Raw genomic sequence first — 19,022 nt, 5'->3', positions numbered from 1 at the left:
ACTTTTGTTGCCACTTTCATGTTTTGTGGGTTTCATCGTTGTTAGGTGCAAGAACTTGCATCCAGTTTAGAGAAGCTTAAAGAGATCATCGGAAATTAAAAAACCTGCAGGTGCTGTGGCACTTATTCATTCGACCCCAAACTCCGCTGTTTTACCTTCGTCCAATGTAAATGTAAGTTTCATGCTTGTTGTTGTGATTTTTTGTGAGTTATATAAAGAGAAATAAAATGTTCTTTATTTAACTTTCAATTTTGAATTTTAGAACTTCGAGGACGAGAGCGATTTTTTATCCAGTTCTCCCGAGCCCGACAGCAATAAAAAACAGACAGGGTATGTTCAATACTGCCTTACTCATTTACTCCATCATATAGCAGCATTGAAATTAATATAACTGCAAGGCTTCTTCCAGTCAAAATTAAAGCCAGTGATTCAACTAGTCACGAGCTTTTCATGCGCGGCTTACGACAGTAAACTAAATCACGTGACTTAACTCCCTTACGTATAGTTTTCCACTGGTCTCCGGTGGTAGTCCAGTGCATACTAGTCTTGACGGGTGCAATTTTCCCTTATTAAAAATAAATATAAAGATTTTAAGCTGTTACTGTATACACTAATGATATTCACACTTTCAACATTTTGATTTTAGACTTGCGAAGAAACCCTTACAATCTAACGGTGAGTAAAAAGTTGTCGTCGATATTTAATTTAATTAAGAGACATATAATAATAATGCATTTAGGTAATTCCACAAAGTACATCCTGAAAAAATATATCATGAAACCCATTGGAACCAAATATCAGCGTGACAAATAAACATTTTATATAAGCATGCCTGAATAAAAATTTCCAAATTCCTCTACTTTGTTCATTTCATATTAGTATATATCAGAAACCCATTGGAACCAAATTATGAAATAAACAACTGAATAAAAGCCATCACTTTGATTCAGTCACACAACTTCCCCCCCCTCCCACAATTAGCGTTCTAGCTACGGCCCTGTTTCGTACTTTACTCGACTCCTTAACACTTACGAAATATATGTTTGTAAATGATGATCGTCCAGGTTAATAAAGTCCTGAGAAGGACTGTTTTTGATGTTGTTGACTGACGTTTCGACAACCTTAGCGGTAGTCATCTTCAGAGTCAAATGAGGAGTGAACGTCAGGTTAGCCGTATTTGTTGTCTGGTTCTTACGTCATTGTATTGTGTGTACAGGAAATGTGCAGGAAATGTGTATTGTCATTGTGGATTAGTGTGAAGTGAAATATTTTATTTTTAGTTGTGATGGACTTTATTAACCTGGACGATCATCATTTACAAACATATAACGATACTCCCAGGTTCAAACCATTTACTTTACTTACGAAATATCTTGGGAACGTTGTTCGATATTTCAACAACAGCACGATCATTAGAAAATGTTTGTTGTACTTATTAATGACAAAATGCAAAAAGAAAGCATTCTATAGTTTGTTTTTAATTCATATAATTTCTACGAATGTTTTAGGTGGTCGACTCGGTGGCAATGTTGCATTTGATAACGTACCTAAGAAAGGTGTTAAGTTTAGTGGTAATAATTATAGTGATTTCGATGACAGTGATTTAGATATTGAAAATATTTCTTAGCAAATACGTTATATTTTTACCCTTTTATATTCACGTAATTTGTAGCTATATACATATCTAAGTTATTTTGTGAAATTTAATAATATATTGGAACTCGAAGTTTTGTAAACTAGTAAAACAGGTTTACAATTATATGACGTCATTCAAGTGGAAATCGCACGCGCTCTCGTCATTGGCTAAAGTGTATCGTATGTAGAGATTTTAGTAGAAAATGTACGCTGAAAAAGGTATGACCAGATCATGCTATGGAATGCAGGAATATAGTCCTGAGGAAATTAAAGAACAGTGGAGGGAGTATTAAAGTAAATAATTCTATGAACATTTTATATTTGATCTTAAGCGTGTTTCGTCCTGATCAATTCTATCGTTTACAGAAAGAATTCTCTTTGGCGAAAAATGCTTGCAGCGAAATTTATGTTCCAGTGGATCGATCAAACGCTCTCAATTTTTCCAACAATTTAACATACTTCAACCGCAAGAAAAAGGTGAGTCTCGTTCTAAAGTTGCTTTCATCAACTCGTTAATAAACAATCCGTAACTTAATCTTAGAACAATAACAAATCAACATACGATAGAATGTTCCACATTGAGCACGGTTACTGCAGTAGGATACACAGGGATGACAGGGAACACACACGGGGTCTTGATGTGCAAGCAGAGGAAGAAGAAAGAGCCGTTCCTTTACTTTCATCTTCTATGTATGGAAACCGGCCACCACTGGAGGTACAATCACGTCAGCATGTCCGCGTAGGACTGGTAAAGAGAGATTTTTATCGCCATTGTGGAGCAACAGTACATCAGGATGAAGGTGCCATTAAGGTTCAGGCAAAAAAATAATAAACAATAATAAAAAGTTATTAATGCAATAAAACATTTCTTCGTGTATTCCATAGCTATTTTATTTATGTGCTCAAAAAAGCAAAGTACACCGATTTATAATTTATCGCAGTTTTGACATTTCCTTTGAGTTGATGATCAAGATAATATGAATGAAAGTTGATGGGAGTTTAAGGGGTGAGTTGAATGTTTAACACAGCTGACGTTTTCCGTATGTGCAAAATTTAAAACCACGTGCCTTGAAATCATAAAATAACTTATTTTCAAAATTTTTCCCACTTTTGAAAACTAAATCGATCAAATTTAGCTTTTAAGGTTATTTCTCGGTGCGAAATTCCCCCTAACTACATTTGTTCTGTGATCTTCTTCCTGCGACGGCATTTGGGGCAGTCTTCTGTTCTAAAGCACATCCTTAAAAAAAAATCAGGTGGAGTTTTAAGAGTTTCTGAACATAGCTCGACGCGTGCCTAATGGCTTACAATTATCAGTTTAATGAAGACAAGGGTGAATAGATAAATCATTAAATGTACGTACTTACGGTATACCGCTGAACACTTGGAACATTTAACAGAAGACAAGGTGAATAGATAAATCATTAAATGTACGTACTTACGGTATACCGCTGAACACTTGAAACATTTAACAGAAGACAAGGGTGAATAGATAAGTCATTAAATGTACGTACTTACGGTATACCGCTGAACACTGAAACATTTAACAGAAGACAAGGGTGAATAGATAAATCATTAAATGTACGTACTTACGGTATACCGCTGAACACTTGGAACATTTAACGAAGACAAGGGTGAATAGATAAATCATTAAATGTACGTACTTACGGTATACCGCTGAACACTTGGAACATTTAACAGAAGACAAGGGTGAATAGATAAATCATTAAATGTACGTACTTACGGTATACCGCTGACACTTAGAACATTTAACAGAAGACAAGGGTGAATAGATAAATCATTAAATGTACGTACTTACGGTATACCGCTGAACACTTGAAACATTTAACAGAAGACAAGGGTGAATAGATAAGTCATTAAATGTACGTACTTACGGTATACCGCTGAACACTTGGAACATTTAACAGAAGACAAGGGTGAATAGATAAATCATTAAATGTACGTACTTACGGTATACCGCTGAACACTTGAAACATTTAACAGAAGACAAGGGTGAATAGATAAGTCATTAAATGTACGTACTTACGGTATACCGCTGAACACTTGAAACATTTAACAGAAGACAAGGTGAATTAAATGTACGTACTTACGGTATACCGCTGAACACTTGGAACATTTAACAGAAGACAAGGGTGAATAGATAAGTCATTAAATGTACGTACTTGTGATACCGCTGAACACTTGTAACACTTGACAGCATGTATCAAAAGCAAAGATAACATCACTGGAATCTTGACATAGTTCACATATAAAACTCTGGCTCGAAAAGATCGCAATCAGCTTTAATGTGCGCCAGAAAAATGGCGTGAATTTTGGAGATTTCGGGCAGGAGAATGTCATTATTTAGATCAATCAAGTCTTGAAATGAGTACATGTCTGCATTGTCGACGAAATGTTGACGCTTTTTTAACTGTGAGAAAAACAATGAATCCCGTGAGATGTATATATACCCTCCACGCTTTAATTTCAGAAGTTCGTAGCCGAAAGCCTACCTGAATGAGAAGTTTGCTCTCTAGTGCCTCGCGACAGGTGAGAAAATATTTCTTCATTATAAGAATATCTTCACGAAGTTTCTATAATTATTTTCATCTGTTATAGGCTTGCTTTACGTAAAATCAGTATATTCTACCCCGCAAATAAACGCATTCCATATCACAGGAGCACGAGTTTGTATGAGATGCCTCACTCTACAAACGCCCTATCTCTAATAGACGCCCACACGTATTGCTGCATTATAGTAAGTTGTTGATTGGGATTAGAAACCGTATATTTAGTCTTAGCTTTGTTTTTATTCGTTCAAACTAAGCTAGTAAAGATGATATCAACGCCTTCCTCTTATTAAAGTCATCCCAATAACTCCTTGAAAAGTTTAGGATAACAAGAAAAGAATTTCATTTATTTTTAACTTCAGGCGAACCAAGCATCACTAAAAGACCTGGTTCATTCTCCCTTACGTCATAAGCAGTAACTCACCCCAATCTCCCGTAGTTCCTCGACATATCTAAATAACTGAGGGTTTATCTCTTGAATATTCACCATCGGTTTGGTTTTCATAAGCTCCAACAATTGTTTCGTGCTACGACACACCTAGAAACAAAGACACACCTAGAAACAAAGACACACCTAGAAACAAAGACACACCTAGAAACAAACTTTCTTTTCAATGATACATGTCTTGATGATGTTAAATGCCTCGTGACGTCACTATATGATGACAATTCATCTTTACTATAAAAATGTATTATTCACACCTTACGTGGAGTGAAATCCCAGTTTCGTAAAACCCTTGCAGGAATGATAGTATGATCATTCCAATGACAACTATCGCAAAAATATTGACCAGTGTAATCGCATATTCTTGCAACGGAATCTTTTTCTACAAAATTAAAATTCTACGAAATGACAAATGCGCAAGTAGTTTTTACTAAATAAGCAACGACCTACTCGAAAAAGCTATTGGACGTCGACATTCTGCGCATTTATACTGCTGACCATCGAGACCGCCGTCTGGACAGATTTCAAAAATGTACGACGCCGTTGACAGCTATAGGAAAAAGATCAAGAGATAAGGTAATATCGCTTCAATTGCTCGATAGAAGATAACAAAAATGCTTTATAACTTATTTTTGTAATCTATATAAGGCCCAGAAAAATAAAACAAAAAGACAATCCAGTAATCATTCTTAGACAGTTTTAGAAGTTTATAAGGACAAACAATGTCAAGAACAGACGTTTTCACGAACAATGTGGATCCCTTTTTTAGTTCCTACTGTTTTGGGCCAAAAAAAAAAAGAAAAAATTTATGATAGACAAAAATTTGAGTACGTTTTTATTGACACAAGATCTTTGAATTTGATCAAGACACTTGCGATGGCAATGATATCCACAATCTGCAACGAAATTCATTTGCTTTATTGAATAATGTTAAAGTTTCATTAAATGTTGAAAAAGTATTTTTTAAACCTTTGCAGGTGAAGAGAGGCTGCCATACGGTCCAGATATTTTTGCCGCATTGATCACAGAAGTATTTCACACCGGACAAACCTTCCTGCTTCCTAAAGTGATGACCGAGAATCTTATGGAACTTTGTATCATCCACAGGAGGAGTATCCTAATGTTGATGGAATGAATATAAGGTAAAATGAATATATTCTGGTGAAATCAAAGAATGTTATAACGCAGAAACTTTCTCTTACTTTCTCTTGTTGTAGGCGCAGACGAAGCTTGACCAACTTATCAACGAGATCATCTTTTGGCAAAGATTTTTCTTGTCTCTTCATGATCATTTTCTTGTAATGTTCAATGGCAATCTCCAATTCTTCACTCGCAGTAAGACCGGCAAAATTCTGCAACAATACAGTAAGTTTTGTAAATTATTAGCACAAACACCGAGGAGTAACATAATTGAATTATGAGAATCGAAACTCTTTTCAAGAAACTTTTTACATTAAGTGTAAAGACATGTTAGTGTCAATGCTAGACATGAAACATATTATTTTTCAGCTAAAAATCAAAAAACTGATAGAAAAATTAGAACGACATACATCTGGATTTGAGAAATGCTCTTCCTCGACATTCAACAAATCTTCAAACATATCCGATTCGTCTACAATTTGCTTGTTTGTACTTTCTTCATTACTTGAACGTTGTAAACTTGCAGAGTTTGTGAAATGAGACGATTCAAACACCGGAAAACCATTTTTGTCAAATGACACCGCGCTTTCCCCACTGCTCTTTCGTTCCAATGATGACGCAATAGATTTCGTGGACATCCTATGAATGCCGGGAATGAAATTTAAGTCTTTATCATCATCTGTGTAGTCGCTAAACGATGAACCGTACGATGAAGACACTAATTCCGGATTCTCTACTTTACGAACTCGATAGTCGTAAAAGCTCGCACTTCTTGAAACTTCTGTGACGTTATTCGTCTCTGAAGAAGAACTCCGATGGATGGATTTAGGAGTTTCAAAAGAACTTTTTTCACATCCATCAGTCGTATCTTTGTTCTTTGAATTAAATGTTTTTCCTTCAACATCTACTACCGTATCTTTTCCCCCCTTATGTTCAAATTCCTCCGTCCTTTCATCATCATTTGTGCGTGTTTCAGTTTCTGCTGTTGAATGAGTCACGTGAACCTCGTGACTTTTGTCATCAGTAGATTCGTTTTTAGTCCTCGCATCATCTTCAAAAGGACAATCGTTAACATTATACTTGTTTTGAACAAAACTGTTCTCGTCAACGGACTCTTCCAAAAGAAAGTCGTTCGCGTCAAACATTTTCTTGGAACTTATTGAAACTGCTGCTTCAATTCTTTCAGATAACTCTGGCTCCTTGTAATTTTCACTATTACCAAGAGTACTTTGTACAATGTCCTTTCCTATAAAACCCTTTGTTTGATCACAGACTTGTGTATTATCAACACCATTATGATCAGTAATTTCATTAGATGATGTATTTTTTAAAAGCAAAGTTTGAGTTTCTGAGTTCTCTACGCACTGTGTAGCAAAACCTTTGTCAGCAAGTGACGTCATTTTTCCCGCTTCTCCGTGTTCATCACAAGGATCAAGAGACATTCATGTTTCTGAGAGTTTCAGGCAGTTCAGTATCATCATAATGCTCCTGTTCTTCAATCACAACTGTTTTAACTTGAAGCTTTTTCCTTCGCTGTTTCTTCTTCTGCACAATATGCGCAGTACGTTGAAGACTTTCTTCACCGTCATAGCCATTTTCTCTAGTCTTACCAATGTCATATTGAAAAGAGCCATGAATGGTTTGAGGCTCTAGTATACAAAAAACAACCAATAGCGGATTTGCTTTGTAAGTTCAAAAAATTCAAAGAAAATGGCCAAGCTTACTGGTTATCAAGTTCTGAATGTTGTTGTGCTCAAACAAAGTCTGTGGACGGACAGATCTACAAAAGAACCAAAAAGTCTTCGTGACTATTTACTAATGGATACATGCAACTAATAGAACTTATATCAATTTATAACATACATGTCAAAGTCGAAGTTTGTGATTCCATTATTGAGAATGGATTGGACAGTATCTGCCATGATTGGATCTCGTAAAAATGCATGTTCATGATAATGATTACTTGTAAAAAACAAAAACATTAACAAATAAATCTATCTGCATTTAATCCACTCTCATCTTTACATTGCTATAAATGCGCTGGATTACCTTAGCAAAGATTTGTCTTGCCTTACAGTGGCTATGTAGCTTCCCAATAAGTTTTGATTCACAGCCATTCTTATCCAAGCATAACACTTGTCTCTGTCAGTTTTAAGATGTAAGCTGAAACAAATATATGATCTTAAAATGATATTTGATTTCATTGCTACCATATTTATGCCATTTTACATTTTAATTCGTGCAGATCTTCACTACAGGTAATTTTTTCCAACATTGACCAAATGGTAAACTCCATAGCCCTAGATATCAACCTGAAAACCATGAAGAAAAATTATTTCTAGATATGAATGTAAATCTTTTATTTGATGGATGTTTCTTTATAGAGTTTATAATTTACTCTACCCATCCTTTAGTCCGTGGTGTAATATATTATCAACACATTGACACAGAAAAACAGTTTCTTGACAATCTTTGATGACATTTTCTCCTTGGGCAAACTTCTTTTGAATCTATTAAAACATACGTGTCTAGGTCATAACCTGGCACACTACAATTTTTCATTCTTTCTACAACCGTGTTTATCTAAAACAACTCCACATCACTATACTTAATAATATCTCAGAGTCAAAGAAACAATATTATATATACCTGTTCAACTGCTAAAGAACTTTGTTCAAGAAGTTCATCCTTGGATAGGGTCTCCATAACACTTTGCAATTTCATGAGAAATTTTCATTGACAGCTGATATTTAAGCTTTATAAAAACTAAAACGGAAAATTCATTAACAGTTGAAACATAAGACAGGTCACGATAATATCATACTTAATTGACTGTCGTCGCCGAATACAACAATTTTAAAATCTCCATATGCGGCAGCGTACGAAAGTGCTGGCAAGAAATCACGTTATCCCGAGAAAAACTGTTAAGCAGGGAATCATTGGGAAATTTTAATCATCAATTTCTATACAGCAAATACAAAAATAAAAAATATACTCACCGTGTGAAATTTAAGTGTCTTTATGTCGTGGCTGATGCCGCAGACAAACAAAAAATTAAATCGTACATCAAATAATGGTTTGTTTAGTTTCCAATACTTTTGTAGAGCGAGACTTCATTATTTTCACTTTATCATCGTCTTGAATACAAATCACTGGATCCTTGAACTCATGTTATGATTTTCATTGTTTATGTTTCCAAATTTTTTTCTTCCATCAAACAGATTCATCAAACGAAGAACTCTCGTCGTAATTTTGTCGGCGTTCGGAGATAATATCTAGCTGGTTAATGGAATCAAGTGCACAACTCTTTGTGTTGAAAAGCATAATGGCAGATAATTTGAAATTTGTGCAAAATGTTTTAGAATTCTTAGATCGGACAGTACAAGTTGTGAAAGCGTCGTTTGGTCCAAATGGATTAGACTGTTTAGTTTCAACAACGTCTGGAAAAATGTTAATGACAAATGACGGACATGCGATCATCAAATCTTTATCTTTTGGAAATGTTTTTGGGAAACTGTGCTACAATGGCATGGTAAAATCGGGAAATTTCAGCAAAAGTTCATGTTATTGCTCAAAGAAATGCTTTCTGAAGTTGCGAGTATAGAAGCTGTAAAGATGTTGCTTCAATTAAACAAACACTCACTATTTCTCATGGCATGAAGTATTTGGCTTTGTCTGTATTGCCTGGAGTTTTCAATGACTTGAAAGATTCAGGAGTTATAGCTCACTGTTTTGAAGATGGAAGTAATATTAATTGGTTCATGAAGGCTATCCTACGCACAACTATTGATGGAAAATTTAATCCGAATATATGTACAATCCTTGTTGACATTTTAAGTCAATTATTATTTGAAGAAAATGCTTTACAAAGCTTCAAACTTATACAAGTCAGAATATCAGATGTTCTTGATAACTTTAATGAAGCTGTGTGGGAGGTTCCTGGGAAGCCATTCACTTGTTCTACAATTTTACAAGGAGTGCTTTTACCAAGACAATTTCTTACTATGGTAAAAATTTTACCAAAACCAAAAGATGAGAAGTTTTTAAGTTTGTTATATATGAATGTGCCATAGATTATGAGGATACCTTAGGAAATCGATATTTTCAGTGCAAGAAAGAAATCAAATTGAGAAAATTCTTCTTTGGAAACAAGAATTTGTGCTCAATATAATTCAGTGTTTGTTTCACATAACATACAACTAGTATTAACCGAAAAAGTTAGGAGAAACATTTGTCAATGCTTGCAATCAGAATTCAATTGCTGCCATTCACTTGATTCCTGAGGAGGACATTGCCAAAATTTCCCAAGTATTTAATCTGAGCCCAATATTTGACATGAATGATTTACCAATGCATATTGCTATGGCTACTTCATGTAAATCAATGCAAGTTGGACTGCATACCTATGTGCAATTGATGTCTGAGGAGATTCACACCAAGCAAATTATTCTTTTTGCACCTAATGAGTCATTTTGTCATCAGTACTCAATGGCATTAAAAAGCATGCTAAGAAGCCTCCAAAGCTGTATAAAACAAACATCCTCGGGATGTCAGTGCTTTATGTCTTATGTTCCAGGAGGTGGAGCATTTGAACTCGCATTTTCTCACGTCCTTGAACAGTACAGGAAAAAATATTCAAGCAATACAAGTTTGAATTTGGCCATTGAAATACTAGAGAAATCACTACTCGCCATTCCAAGAGAACTTATCAGAAATTCTTCTTGTAAACTCAACATGTTTCATTTGAAAGCTCAAACAAGACAATGTCTAATAAAGGTCATCCATTGTTAGGCATCGATAGAAGTGGAAATTTCATTCCAATTGTTAAGAAAGGAGTTTTGGAGCCGACAATGGCGAATTATGATTTAATTTATTCTGTTTTGCAGCTTTTCATTCAAATCATTCAAACAGATAAGGTTCTTTTTGTCAAGAAATTGCCAAGTAAAAAAGAAACTGAAGATAATAGTTCTGATGATGAAGATGATAAATAAAAGCAACAGATATTGCCATTTTAGTCATTGGTATTATTCTATAATTCAACTCAATTTATTTGGTCTGCGTTCAGAAAAAAGAATGTAAAAATGATGAAAAAAATATTTATAAAACAAGGTGAGTACCACTACTGTACACAAGCAACAACAAGTAATGGCAACCAAAAGACATTCTTACACGATAGTCAAACTTTAGAGCCTATATTTTTATACGTTTTTATTCATCAGTGTGCGAATTAACAATGTGCAATTTGCACATTGTTTTAGCTGAAATGAAAACAATTGCAAATCACTTTTTCAAACAATGTGCAAAATCAGCGGTTTTAACGAAAAACACTGTCGTAAATCATATGAATTTGTTCACGCGTTTAAAAATATTAATTTAGCAATTAAGCTATATAATAATTAACGTAATATCGATTTGATTATGCCTTTAAAGAAACACTTTTGTCAAAAAAATTGCACATCGTTTTTTCTGAACTAATTCGCACACTGTTCATATTTCATCCTTATCTACAAATGTGGTCTTAACACAAATATAGCATCGCTCAAAACATAAAAATCTTTGTGCATATCACCCTCACATAGATATGGAAGTCTTGAGACAGCTTCAACAATGAATCCAGCAGGAATAAAGACATCATATATAAAACTTTGCAACTGCTCTTCCCAGTGCTTCCCTTTCACAGGAATTCTTTCACTGGGTTTGATAATTTTTGTGCCTGGGAGATATAAAAATACAATTTCTCTGTAAGACCACCGGCTTCAAATTCATCATAAGTAATTTGTCTATTTAGCATGAATTACCTGATTCAACACAAGGCTTGAATGGCAATACTACAGCAACTATTAATCGACCTCTGTTTTCATTCAATGATTGTCGAATGTTTTCAAGCAAAGTTAAAGGTTTGTCACATCTGTCTAGTAAGTTCAAACAACTGATGACATCATAAGTTCTTGACATCCAATCATCAATTTCCAATACTTGTAGTTCATTTGCGTGTCGCCATCTCATGCTAGGTGATTGTTCAGTAGCATAAATCTTTTCAAAATGATTTGCCATCATTTTTGTAACCTTGCCATCACCTGCACCAAGGTCAAGTAATGATGTTGCTTTCCATCCTTCAGGGATGTTCATCAGCTTTCGAAACTGGGCATTAGAGAATACAAACATTGAGCCTCTGTTCAGAATTCTATTAGAATAAAAACAAATGGAGTGAAACACTGTCTGAAAACAAGTTTCTGTCCGGGATATGAGAATTATACTCACCCATTAATTGTTGTAACAGATATGAAAAAGCGCAGAACATTTTTAATAACAGTGTGTGCCATTTGAGTAAACACATAATTTGTTTTATCATTACAATTTTCTAAAAACTCTTGAGACTCTTCATCAACGTCAAATTGAATAAACTTCTCAAGCACATCTTGATTGAACAGAGACATATTGACAGCATACCACTGAGGAGAAAAATTATTTAAAACATATTATTAATAGTTATTTTTATTAATACATAATTCATACATTTGTTTTACCTGAGTTATATCAATAGGATCACTATTTATGGCTTTAAGATTTTCGTGTAGCATTTTACCCATCACCGTCCTACTGTATCTCGTTGCAAACATTTCGTGTAATGTGAATGCATCTAATCCTAAAATTGCAACACATGACGTAGCAATATGTATTATAACATTGCAGCATTCTGAAGTCTTACTAGTAATAAAGTATCATTGAAAAAGATCTGAATGACAAGATAAAATCGTACAAACTCTTTCCCTTACCTACAGTGGATGAAAGTAGAACACAAAACAGGATGAAGTTCATCACCAAATGACAGCTTAAAAAAAGACGGCTGGTCTAACCCGACATTTTACGACAAAAATTCTGGTATTTTCATCTGTTCAATGAATAGTATTATGCATGGTTTCTCAAATGCCTTTCAATATATTTTGTTGTCATGTAACACAATATAATATTTCGGCTTTTTGATCAAATATTCAAGGCATCTAGTTATGGGCGTGCCATGCAAAATATAACAATATGCGTCAGAATATATACTGAATATCATATTTTCCGGGGGGGAGGAGGTGGTGGCCATAAAGCGTGCCGTTCCGTAGATTGTCTCTTTTAATCCCATCACATCATAAAATTGAGAAGACCGTAAAAGTTCGTTTCTTTTATTTCGACCAAGGTTAAACCTATCTTTTATCGTAAAGACTTCTTTAACACTGGAGATTTCACGTTAATTTTAACTTGTTAGGAAAATGTTTATGTTAGCCAGATATGATTTAAAAAGGTAGCGACAAATTTTTTCAAGAAGCTCGAAGACACCCAAAGTGCCCATGAAAATGGGTCACAAGTGCACAGAGCATATTCAATCCCAGGCACAGAAATGTTTGGGTGAAACTACAAAGTTTGATCAGGTCATTGGTGGTGTGAAGCGATGCTCATGTCTACAGGAAAGTCGATGCATTCATGTCTCAGGATCATTCATTTTCTTATTAATTTTGGTAGCAGTTTTAGTGATATTCTGTCGTGATCATTTAAAAGACATCATTGAATGGGTTGAAAACCTGCAGAAATGGCAAGGAGCTCTACTATTTATTGTTATGTTCACTATAGTATCATTTCCAATGGCATGGGGTTACATTGTACTTAACGTAGCTGCTGGTTACCTTTATGGATTTTGTATAGGTCTAGCTGTTGTAATTTCGTCTGTGTTCATAGGAATATTGGTATCATTTCAAGTCTGTCGACTTTGTCTTAGAGATTTTGTCCGAAAGCGTTTAGACTCTGAAAATTTATTAGCTGTTGTGAGAGTTGTCGAAGGCAAGAAAGGTTTTCGTGTTATTGCACTCTCAAGACTTACTCCTTTACCTTTTGGATTGCAAAATGGACTTTTTGCGGTAAGTGCTTAGCTTCGGTAAAATTTCTTGTTTCAATTAGACTCATTTATTTCAATAAAAGATTTTTTTAAAATAGTCTGTTGATCATATTGAGTATTATATTTGGTGGTCAAACCTACAGCTCTTATTTATTTTGTGTGTTTTGGCACTGATTATATTTGTCCTCTCCCACTTGAGAATTATGATTCAGTTTTTTGCAAAATCATGCTGTATGTCGATAAAATAATGTACTCGTGATAAATATGAAATTTGAAATGACTCAAACTTAAAACTATCTTGTTTATCGTATGTTGTTTAAGTCAACAAAGCTCACTTTGGAATTTGATATCCTTGTGCTTTACCCTAACCAAGGTCATTCTATGTTAAATGAGATATCCAATTACTTAGGGCTTCTTAACATGGAAATTGGGTAACCCGAGCTAAAGGGTTTTCCTAGAGCCAAAGCCAGTCAAAAATTGGCAAACGTTTACATGAGGCAGAGAAACCCTACCTGCTGGGCTATTGTGTTAGCTAGATGTGCCTGTTGTATTTTGTCTATTAAACTTGGCTATTGTCAAAAATCATTAAATATTTTTTAATCGTAATTTGTTTTTCATTTTCTAGATTACAAATATTAGCTTGACTAAATGTTTATCAGCTTCGTTAGTTGGCTTGCTTCCCACTCAAGCCATGAATACATACATGGGAAGCACATTGCGTTCAGTAGAAGATGTGATCAGTGAACATTCCGGCAACTATGTCATTTTGGTTCTACAAGTTATTGTTACCATAGGATTATCTGTTTATGTGATTAGAAAAGCAAGAAAGTATTTGAACAAAGCTTGCCGCGAGAGTGAAGTTGAGATGATGTTAGATAGAAGCGAAGTTGTCACATCTATACCAAATTATTTAGATTTACCATTACAAAAAGAATCAATTGTCAATGGTGGAAATGTTGTAAGTAATGGTCATATTCCTAATGGTCATGCTGGCAAACATGGACACAGAAGAGCACAGTCTGCGTCAGCTATTGTTGCCATCCATGAGTTGAATGAAGATAATGATAAACTATCCTCTTGAAGACTGTTTTGATATTTTATTTCACTTCATTGTTTAAGTGAAGATTTGGTAAATATGATTGATAAACATGAGATTTTCTATTATGCACATTACAAAATTATACATTTTCAATTATAAGTTGGTATACAACTGCACCAGTATTGATTATGTTCTATTCATTATAGAGGGTTGTGTTCTTCATTGACACACAGCGTGTCAATCAAATGTATCAAATAAGTGCTTTGTTGGGACATTTAATTTAATGAAAGGTGGATTTTCTTCGTGATTTATCATCAGACATAGCCCACTCTCGGCTTGACCCAGATGTATGTGCCCTGGTATGACGACGTCTACTGCTGCTCCTCGAGCCACCAGGCATACGGCCTTGCTCTAGGAAATACAGTTCTTCGTGTTGTGTCCGACGACCCCTAGGCTCAAATGTACTGAAGCGTTTGGCTGCGGTATCCCTTATTTGTGTCCGTTCCATTTCTTGTTCGTTCTGAGTCTCGCTTATACTGTTAACAAGTTCAACGAGTTTTTTCGTCTGATTTTCATGCCTCACCAAAACTTCCTTATGATTGATGCGGGAGTTTTGAAGGCTTTGTAAACTTGTGCGCATTTCTGAAACAAGCTTTTTCTGTTCTTTCATGTTGGAGTCCATTTCGGCAAGCTTACGTTCCTGTAACGTAACGATATTTTCAGAGAACTCTTGGATTTCCGCTAGCCTTGATTTACCTTGAAACGAAAAGTGGGATAATTCGACGTTAAACTTAATGTGTACCAAATTCCCCACATCAGTAATGAACCGATGAAGAGTTGATCACCCATTGTGGCGGAAGGCAAGATTTACTACTGTGAAATACTATTATGAACTATCATGAACTCCAAACCTTGTTCATGCAAGCTGCCGAGCTTTGACACCTTTGCCTCGACTGTCGTTAATCTTTGGCCTAAACTGGAAACGAGATCGACCAGTTCTTCCAATTTATCCTCCATCAGAACAGTAAGAACGTTAGGTGTGGGTCATTTCATTAGCCCTCGCAACTGCTTATGACGTAATTTGAAAAACGCTTGTGTGACGTCATGAAATTCGCGCGATCAACAAATTAGCATTGATAATTGTTAATCGAAGAGTTAATGAAAGATCACACTCTTCAAGATGGCATTCGGATTTTTTCATCGCAGAAGCAAAAAATTTTAAAAAGGAATTTTATTACGCAGTCAGCGACCTTAAAGAGTTTTTTGTACAAAACTGTCGAAAAATTGTAAAAAATCATTAATAACGAAAAGATAGTTACTCTCTTCACAAGTTTACTTATAATAAAATGTTTTGTCTATTTACAAAGGATGTTGATCAATTCATTCAGTACTTTATCGTAAACTTCCACAATGTACGAGAATTCTGGTCACTCGTGAATTGCATAAAATGTTATAATATGATAATATGATCAATCTTCTTTTGGTTTCTTAAATTTCATCTTTTGTTTCTTAGATAGTCTGGCTTGTTCCGGCTTCTTCTCATGTGCAACATTTTGACGCTTCCTCTTGGCACTGAATTTCTTGTCAACTGTGTCAATCAAGGAATTAAACCTGAAATAATTTAAGGATCAAAAAAAAGAATCAGGTTTTTAAAAGAAACGTGACTTTATGTGCACTGGAAACAAACCTTTCAACCATTTGCTCATCTGTAACACATTCCTCCCTTTCGCGATCTTCACATTCAGCTAGTTCCTTTTGAGCAACTATTTCTTTAAATAACTTCTAAAATGTTTAATTAAAAACGCCATAAGTTGAAATGCTATTCCCAATCAATCACTTAGCAGTGATAAGCAAATTACTTTCAGAGGCTTGTACGATTTCTTACTTCAATGGTGGGATTGAATTTCTTAAATGACATTCTTCCAGTTGGAAGAAGGTTTTCGCAAACAACAAAGCTTGGCTCGTATTCCCAAACATTCCTAAAGTCAGTTGAATGCAAAACATTAACATCGTTTAAACAAGTAAGCAATCTGCACGAAATTTGCACACAATACAATAAATCCTTTTCACATCAACGTCTTACACATCCTTAGCGCTTTCTTCGTTATCAAGTACCCAGTGTGTTTCATCGATCTCTCGTTTCTCTTCTTCTTCTAACTTTTGACGTAATTTTGCTTCTTCCGTTCGTTGCATGAACTAGAAATATGTTAGTACAGTAAGATAATGACCAAAGGCATTCGTGCATTTAACTACACGGATCCTTGTATCACCTTCATTTTTAAAAGATTCTTTGAAAGCTTTTTTCTTTCCTTTCTTTCCTGCGCCATCTTGGGGTTCCTTCTCATGCGAGATCGTACTTGAGCCCGCAAACAAACACGTTCCTTTTCCTTTATCTGTCATATAAACATGGCTATAATATGTTTGGATTTGAAAACTACATGTATTGTTTCTTTCCTTTTGAGGATTTTATTCATGTTTTTCGGTGAATGGCAGGATGCAACCATGGTCTTAAAGTATACAGACATTGATTATGAGGTGTTCACTGATGCTGCTAGACATGTTACTATGGGAAATTCTCCCTATGCCAGGGCAACTTATCGCTACACTCCACTGCTAGCGTGGATACTCGTGTCAAATATAACGATTCATAAAGCTTTTGGAAAACTTGTTTTTGTGGTTTGTGATATTCTTGCTGGATACCTTATCGTTTTAATTCTGAAAAGTCAAGGAAACGCTGAATTTAGGGCTGTTAAATACTCTTGGTTGTGGTTCTTTAATCCATTAACAATAACAGTATCAACTAGAGGCAATGCTGAGTCAGTTTTGGCTCTCCTCGTTCTTGCCACTTTTTATTTTGTACTCAAAGAGCGGTCAAATGTTTCTGCTATATTCTTTGGAATTTCTGTTCATTTTAAAATCTACCCAATAATATATGCATTACCACTATATTTAACAGTTGGATGGTACGCAAGAGGAAAGGAAAATACTAGACGTCAGAGAGGAAATGGTGGTTGGTTTTCCTGTATGATTTCATACGTCATTCATCCACATCAGTTGAAATATGGACTGATTTCTGCATCAGTATTTTTTGTAATGACTGGAAGCATGTACTTCATGTAAGTTGGTGAAATGATAATTGACTCACCTTACTGGTTAGTTTAACTTATCATATTCTGTGTTTCTAGATATGGATACGAGTTCCTTGAGCATACATACATTTACCATTTGACAAGAAAGGATGTAAAACATAATTTCTCAGTTTATTTTTACATGCTATATTTGACCATGGATAGCCCATTCTCGTGGCTTATTAGCTTACTTGCATTTCTTCCTCAATTCCTTCTTGTCTTTCTTTTTGGCATCAAGTACTACAAAGATCTACCATTTTGTTGCTTTCTGCAGACTTTTGCCTTTGTCAGTTTTAACAAAGTTTGTACATCACAGGTATATTTGTATGACAGCATTTGAGAATTTAATTTGATCTCACAACAGATCCTATACTTTCATAGATAAAATCAATTTTTTATTTCAGTACTTCCTTTGGTATTTATCCTTATTTCCACTAGCGCTGCCTCAGGTAAAAATAAAAAACTGGAAGTATATAATGATGTTATCAAGTTGGGGATTAAGTCAGGTAATTTTTAAAAATGTCATCTACAAATACGTAGTCATTTAGATCTACAAATTTTGTTATGAATGATGTGATCAGTTGTAAAGCAAGCTCGATCTTTTACTTCTACAATGCAAATTTTTCATCAAAACTATTATTCATTTCCTTAAAAAATCAATTCTATTTATTGTTTTTCCATTACGAACAAAAATATTTGGAGAGAAAAAGCAACTGGCTTTGCTAATGGATGCAATAAGCATTTCTCATATTCATAGCTTCAAACAGTTGATCATTTCAAAGGGCACTTTTACTAATTTTTGCTTCATTTGTTTTTTAGGCCTTTTGGCTGCTGGCAGCTTATCTTTTTGAATTTCGTGGCTACAATACTCTGCTGTTGGTGTGGACAGCTAGTTTAATATTTTTTGTTGTAAATGTGTGGATTCTAAATACAATAGTTGTTAATCATATTTCGTTAGTAAAAAGGAAAAGTACATGAAACTTTCATTTCCACTTGCTCTGCTTTTTTTGGCTATGTTCACATCTCTCAGGATAGTGAGTTTTCCGGTTATGTGGTGATAGTGAAAGCCATTGTTTTAATGTCCTCTCTTCAGAATATTCACTGTTTGATTATTGCATTGGTGTTAGCTTCAACCCAGCTCAAACTTTACGCATTCAGCAACTCAGACTTTACGTTTTTGCTGGCC

The 19,022-nt window shown here is 34.9% G+C and overlaps 8 protein-coding genes and 1 pseudogene across 9 annotated transcripts; 4 read left to right on the top strand and 5 right to left on the bottom strand.

Annotated features, from left to right (window-relative positions):
- The first annotated feature begins 73 nt into the window (after nucleotides 1-73).
- LOC124436545 lies at nucleotides 74-2,570 on the top strand (annotated as a pseudogene).
- Nucleotides 2,571-3,898: 1,328 nt separating this feature from the next.
- On the bottom strand, nucleotides 3,899-7,190 carry LOC124437123 (differentially expressed in FDCP 8 homolog B-like). The gene is made up of 9 exons (XM_046987138.1): nucleotides 6,201-7,190; nucleotides 5,853-6,002; nucleotides 5,620-5,767; nucleotides 5,482-5,546; nucleotides 5,101-5,200; nucleotides 4,908-5,032; nucleotides 4,630-4,743; nucleotides 4,149-4,229; nucleotides 3,899-4,066 (listed from the first exon to the last, which is right to left on the bottom strand). Exons 1-9 carry the CDS (start codon nucleotides 7,188-7,190, stop codon nucleotides 3,899-3,901), a joined length of 1,941 nt encoding a protein of 646 aa, XP_046843094.1.
- A 31-nt stretch (nucleotides 7,191-7,221) lies between these two features.
- LOC124437122 lies at nucleotides 7,222-7,971 on the bottom strand. The gene is made up of 4 exons (XM_046987137.1): nucleotides 7,840-7,971; nucleotides 7,654-7,752; nucleotides 7,515-7,570; nucleotides 7,222-7,439 (listed from the first exon to the last, which is right to left on the bottom strand). The coding sequence occupies exons 1-4, from the start codon at nucleotides 7,905-7,907 to the stop codon at nucleotides 7,222-7,224; spliced, it is 441 nt and encodes a 146-aa protein (XP_046843093.1). The 5' UTR covers nucleotides 7,908-7,971.
- A 1,140-nt stretch (nucleotides 7,972-9,111) lies between these two features.
- LOC124437120 lies at nucleotides 9,112-10,804 on the top strand. Its single transcript, XM_046987136.1, is given in 4 exon segments — nucleotides 9,112-9,347; nucleotides 9,406-9,854; nucleotides 10,009-10,567; nucleotides 10,570-10,804. Coding segments are annotated over 4 exon segments (1,452 nt in total). The 5' UTR covers nucleotides 9,112-9,115; the 3' UTR covers nucleotides 10,782-10,804.
- A 414-nt stretch (nucleotides 10,805-11,218) lies between these two features.
- LOC124436530 (protein-L-histidine N-pros-methyltransferase-like) lies at nucleotides 11,219-12,648 on the bottom strand. The gene is made up of 5 exons (XM_046986471.1): nucleotides 12,567-12,648; nucleotides 12,318-12,436; nucleotides 12,052-12,242; nucleotides 11,589-11,974; nucleotides 11,219-11,503 (listed from the first exon to the last, which is right to left on the bottom strand). The coding sequence occupies exons 1-5, from the start codon at nucleotides 12,607-12,609 to the stop codon at nucleotides 11,295-11,297; spliced, it is 948 nt and encodes a 315-aa protein (XP_046842427.1). The 5' UTR covers nucleotides 12,610-12,648; the 3' UTR covers nucleotides 11,219-11,294.
- A 259-nt stretch (nucleotides 12,649-12,907) lies between these two features.
- LOC124436527 (transmembrane protein 64-like) lies at nucleotides 12,908-14,884 on the top strand. Its single transcript, XM_046986468.1, has 2 exons — nucleotides 12,908-13,691; nucleotides 14,295-14,884. Exons 1-2 carry the CDS (start codon nucleotides 13,128-13,130, stop codon nucleotides 14,748-14,750), a joined length of 1,020 nt encoding a protein of 339 aa, XP_046842424.1. The 5' UTR covers nucleotides 12,908-13,127; the 3' UTR covers nucleotides 14,751-14,884.
- On the bottom strand, nucleotides 14,747-15,746 carry LOC124436533. Its single transcript, XM_046986479.1, has 2 exons — nucleotides 15,620-15,746; nucleotides 14,747-15,464 (listed from the first exon to the last, which is right to left on the bottom strand). Exons 1-2 carry the CDS (start codon nucleotides 15,723-15,725, stop codon nucleotides 14,989-14,991), a joined length of 582 nt encoding a protein of 193 aa, XP_046842435.1. The 5' UTR covers nucleotides 15,726-15,746; the 3' UTR covers nucleotides 14,747-14,988.
- A 277-nt stretch (nucleotides 15,747-16,023) lies between these two features.
- LOC124436536 (M-phase phosphoprotein 6-like) lies at nucleotides 16,024-17,222 on the bottom strand. Its single transcript, XM_046986484.1, has 5 exons — nucleotides 16,979-17,222; nucleotides 16,792-16,904; nucleotides 16,594-16,687; nucleotides 16,396-16,490; nucleotides 16,024-16,319 (listed from the first exon to the last, which is right to left on the bottom strand). The coding sequence occupies exons 1-5, from the start codon at nucleotides 17,051-17,053 to the stop codon at nucleotides 16,178-16,180; spliced, it is 519 nt and encodes a 172-aa protein (XP_046842440.1). The 5' UTR covers nucleotides 17,054-17,222; the 3' UTR covers nucleotides 16,024-16,177.
- Nucleotides 17,092-18,828, top strand: LOC124436523 (GPI mannosyltransferase 1-like). 2 transcript variants are annotated; one of them, XM_046986457.1, is made up of 5 exons: nucleotides 17,092-17,824; nucleotides 17,894-17,948; nucleotides 18,075-18,152; nucleotides 18,241-18,342; nucleotides 18,656-18,828. In XM_046986457.1, the coding sequence occupies exons 1-5, from the start codon at nucleotides 17,115-17,117 to the stop codon at nucleotides 18,812-18,814; spliced, it is 1,104 nt and encodes a 367-aa protein (XP_046842413.1). In that variant the 5' UTR covers nucleotides 17,092-17,114; the 3' UTR covers nucleotides 18,815-18,828. The 2 variants fall into 2 exon arrangements, with proteins under 2 accessions (XP_046842413.1, XP_046842412.1); XM_046986456.1 differs by having other exon boundaries at nucleotides 17,894-18,152.
- Nucleotides 18,829-19,022: the final 194 nt, after the last annotated feature.

Source organism: Xenia sp. Carnegie-2017, unplaced genomic scaffold (assembly GCF_021976095.1).
Source record: "Xenia sp. Carnegie-2017 unplaced genomic scaffold, XeniaSp_v1 HiC_scaffold_16, whole genome shotgun sequence".
Classification (NCBI taxonomy): Eukaryota; Metazoa; Cnidaria; class Anthozoa; order Malacalcyonacea; family Xeniidae; genus Xenia; species Xenia sp. Carnegie-2017.
The sequence above is the reverse complement of the archived record's forward strand: the minus strand, read 5'-3'. Positions and strand labels throughout refer to the sequence as shown.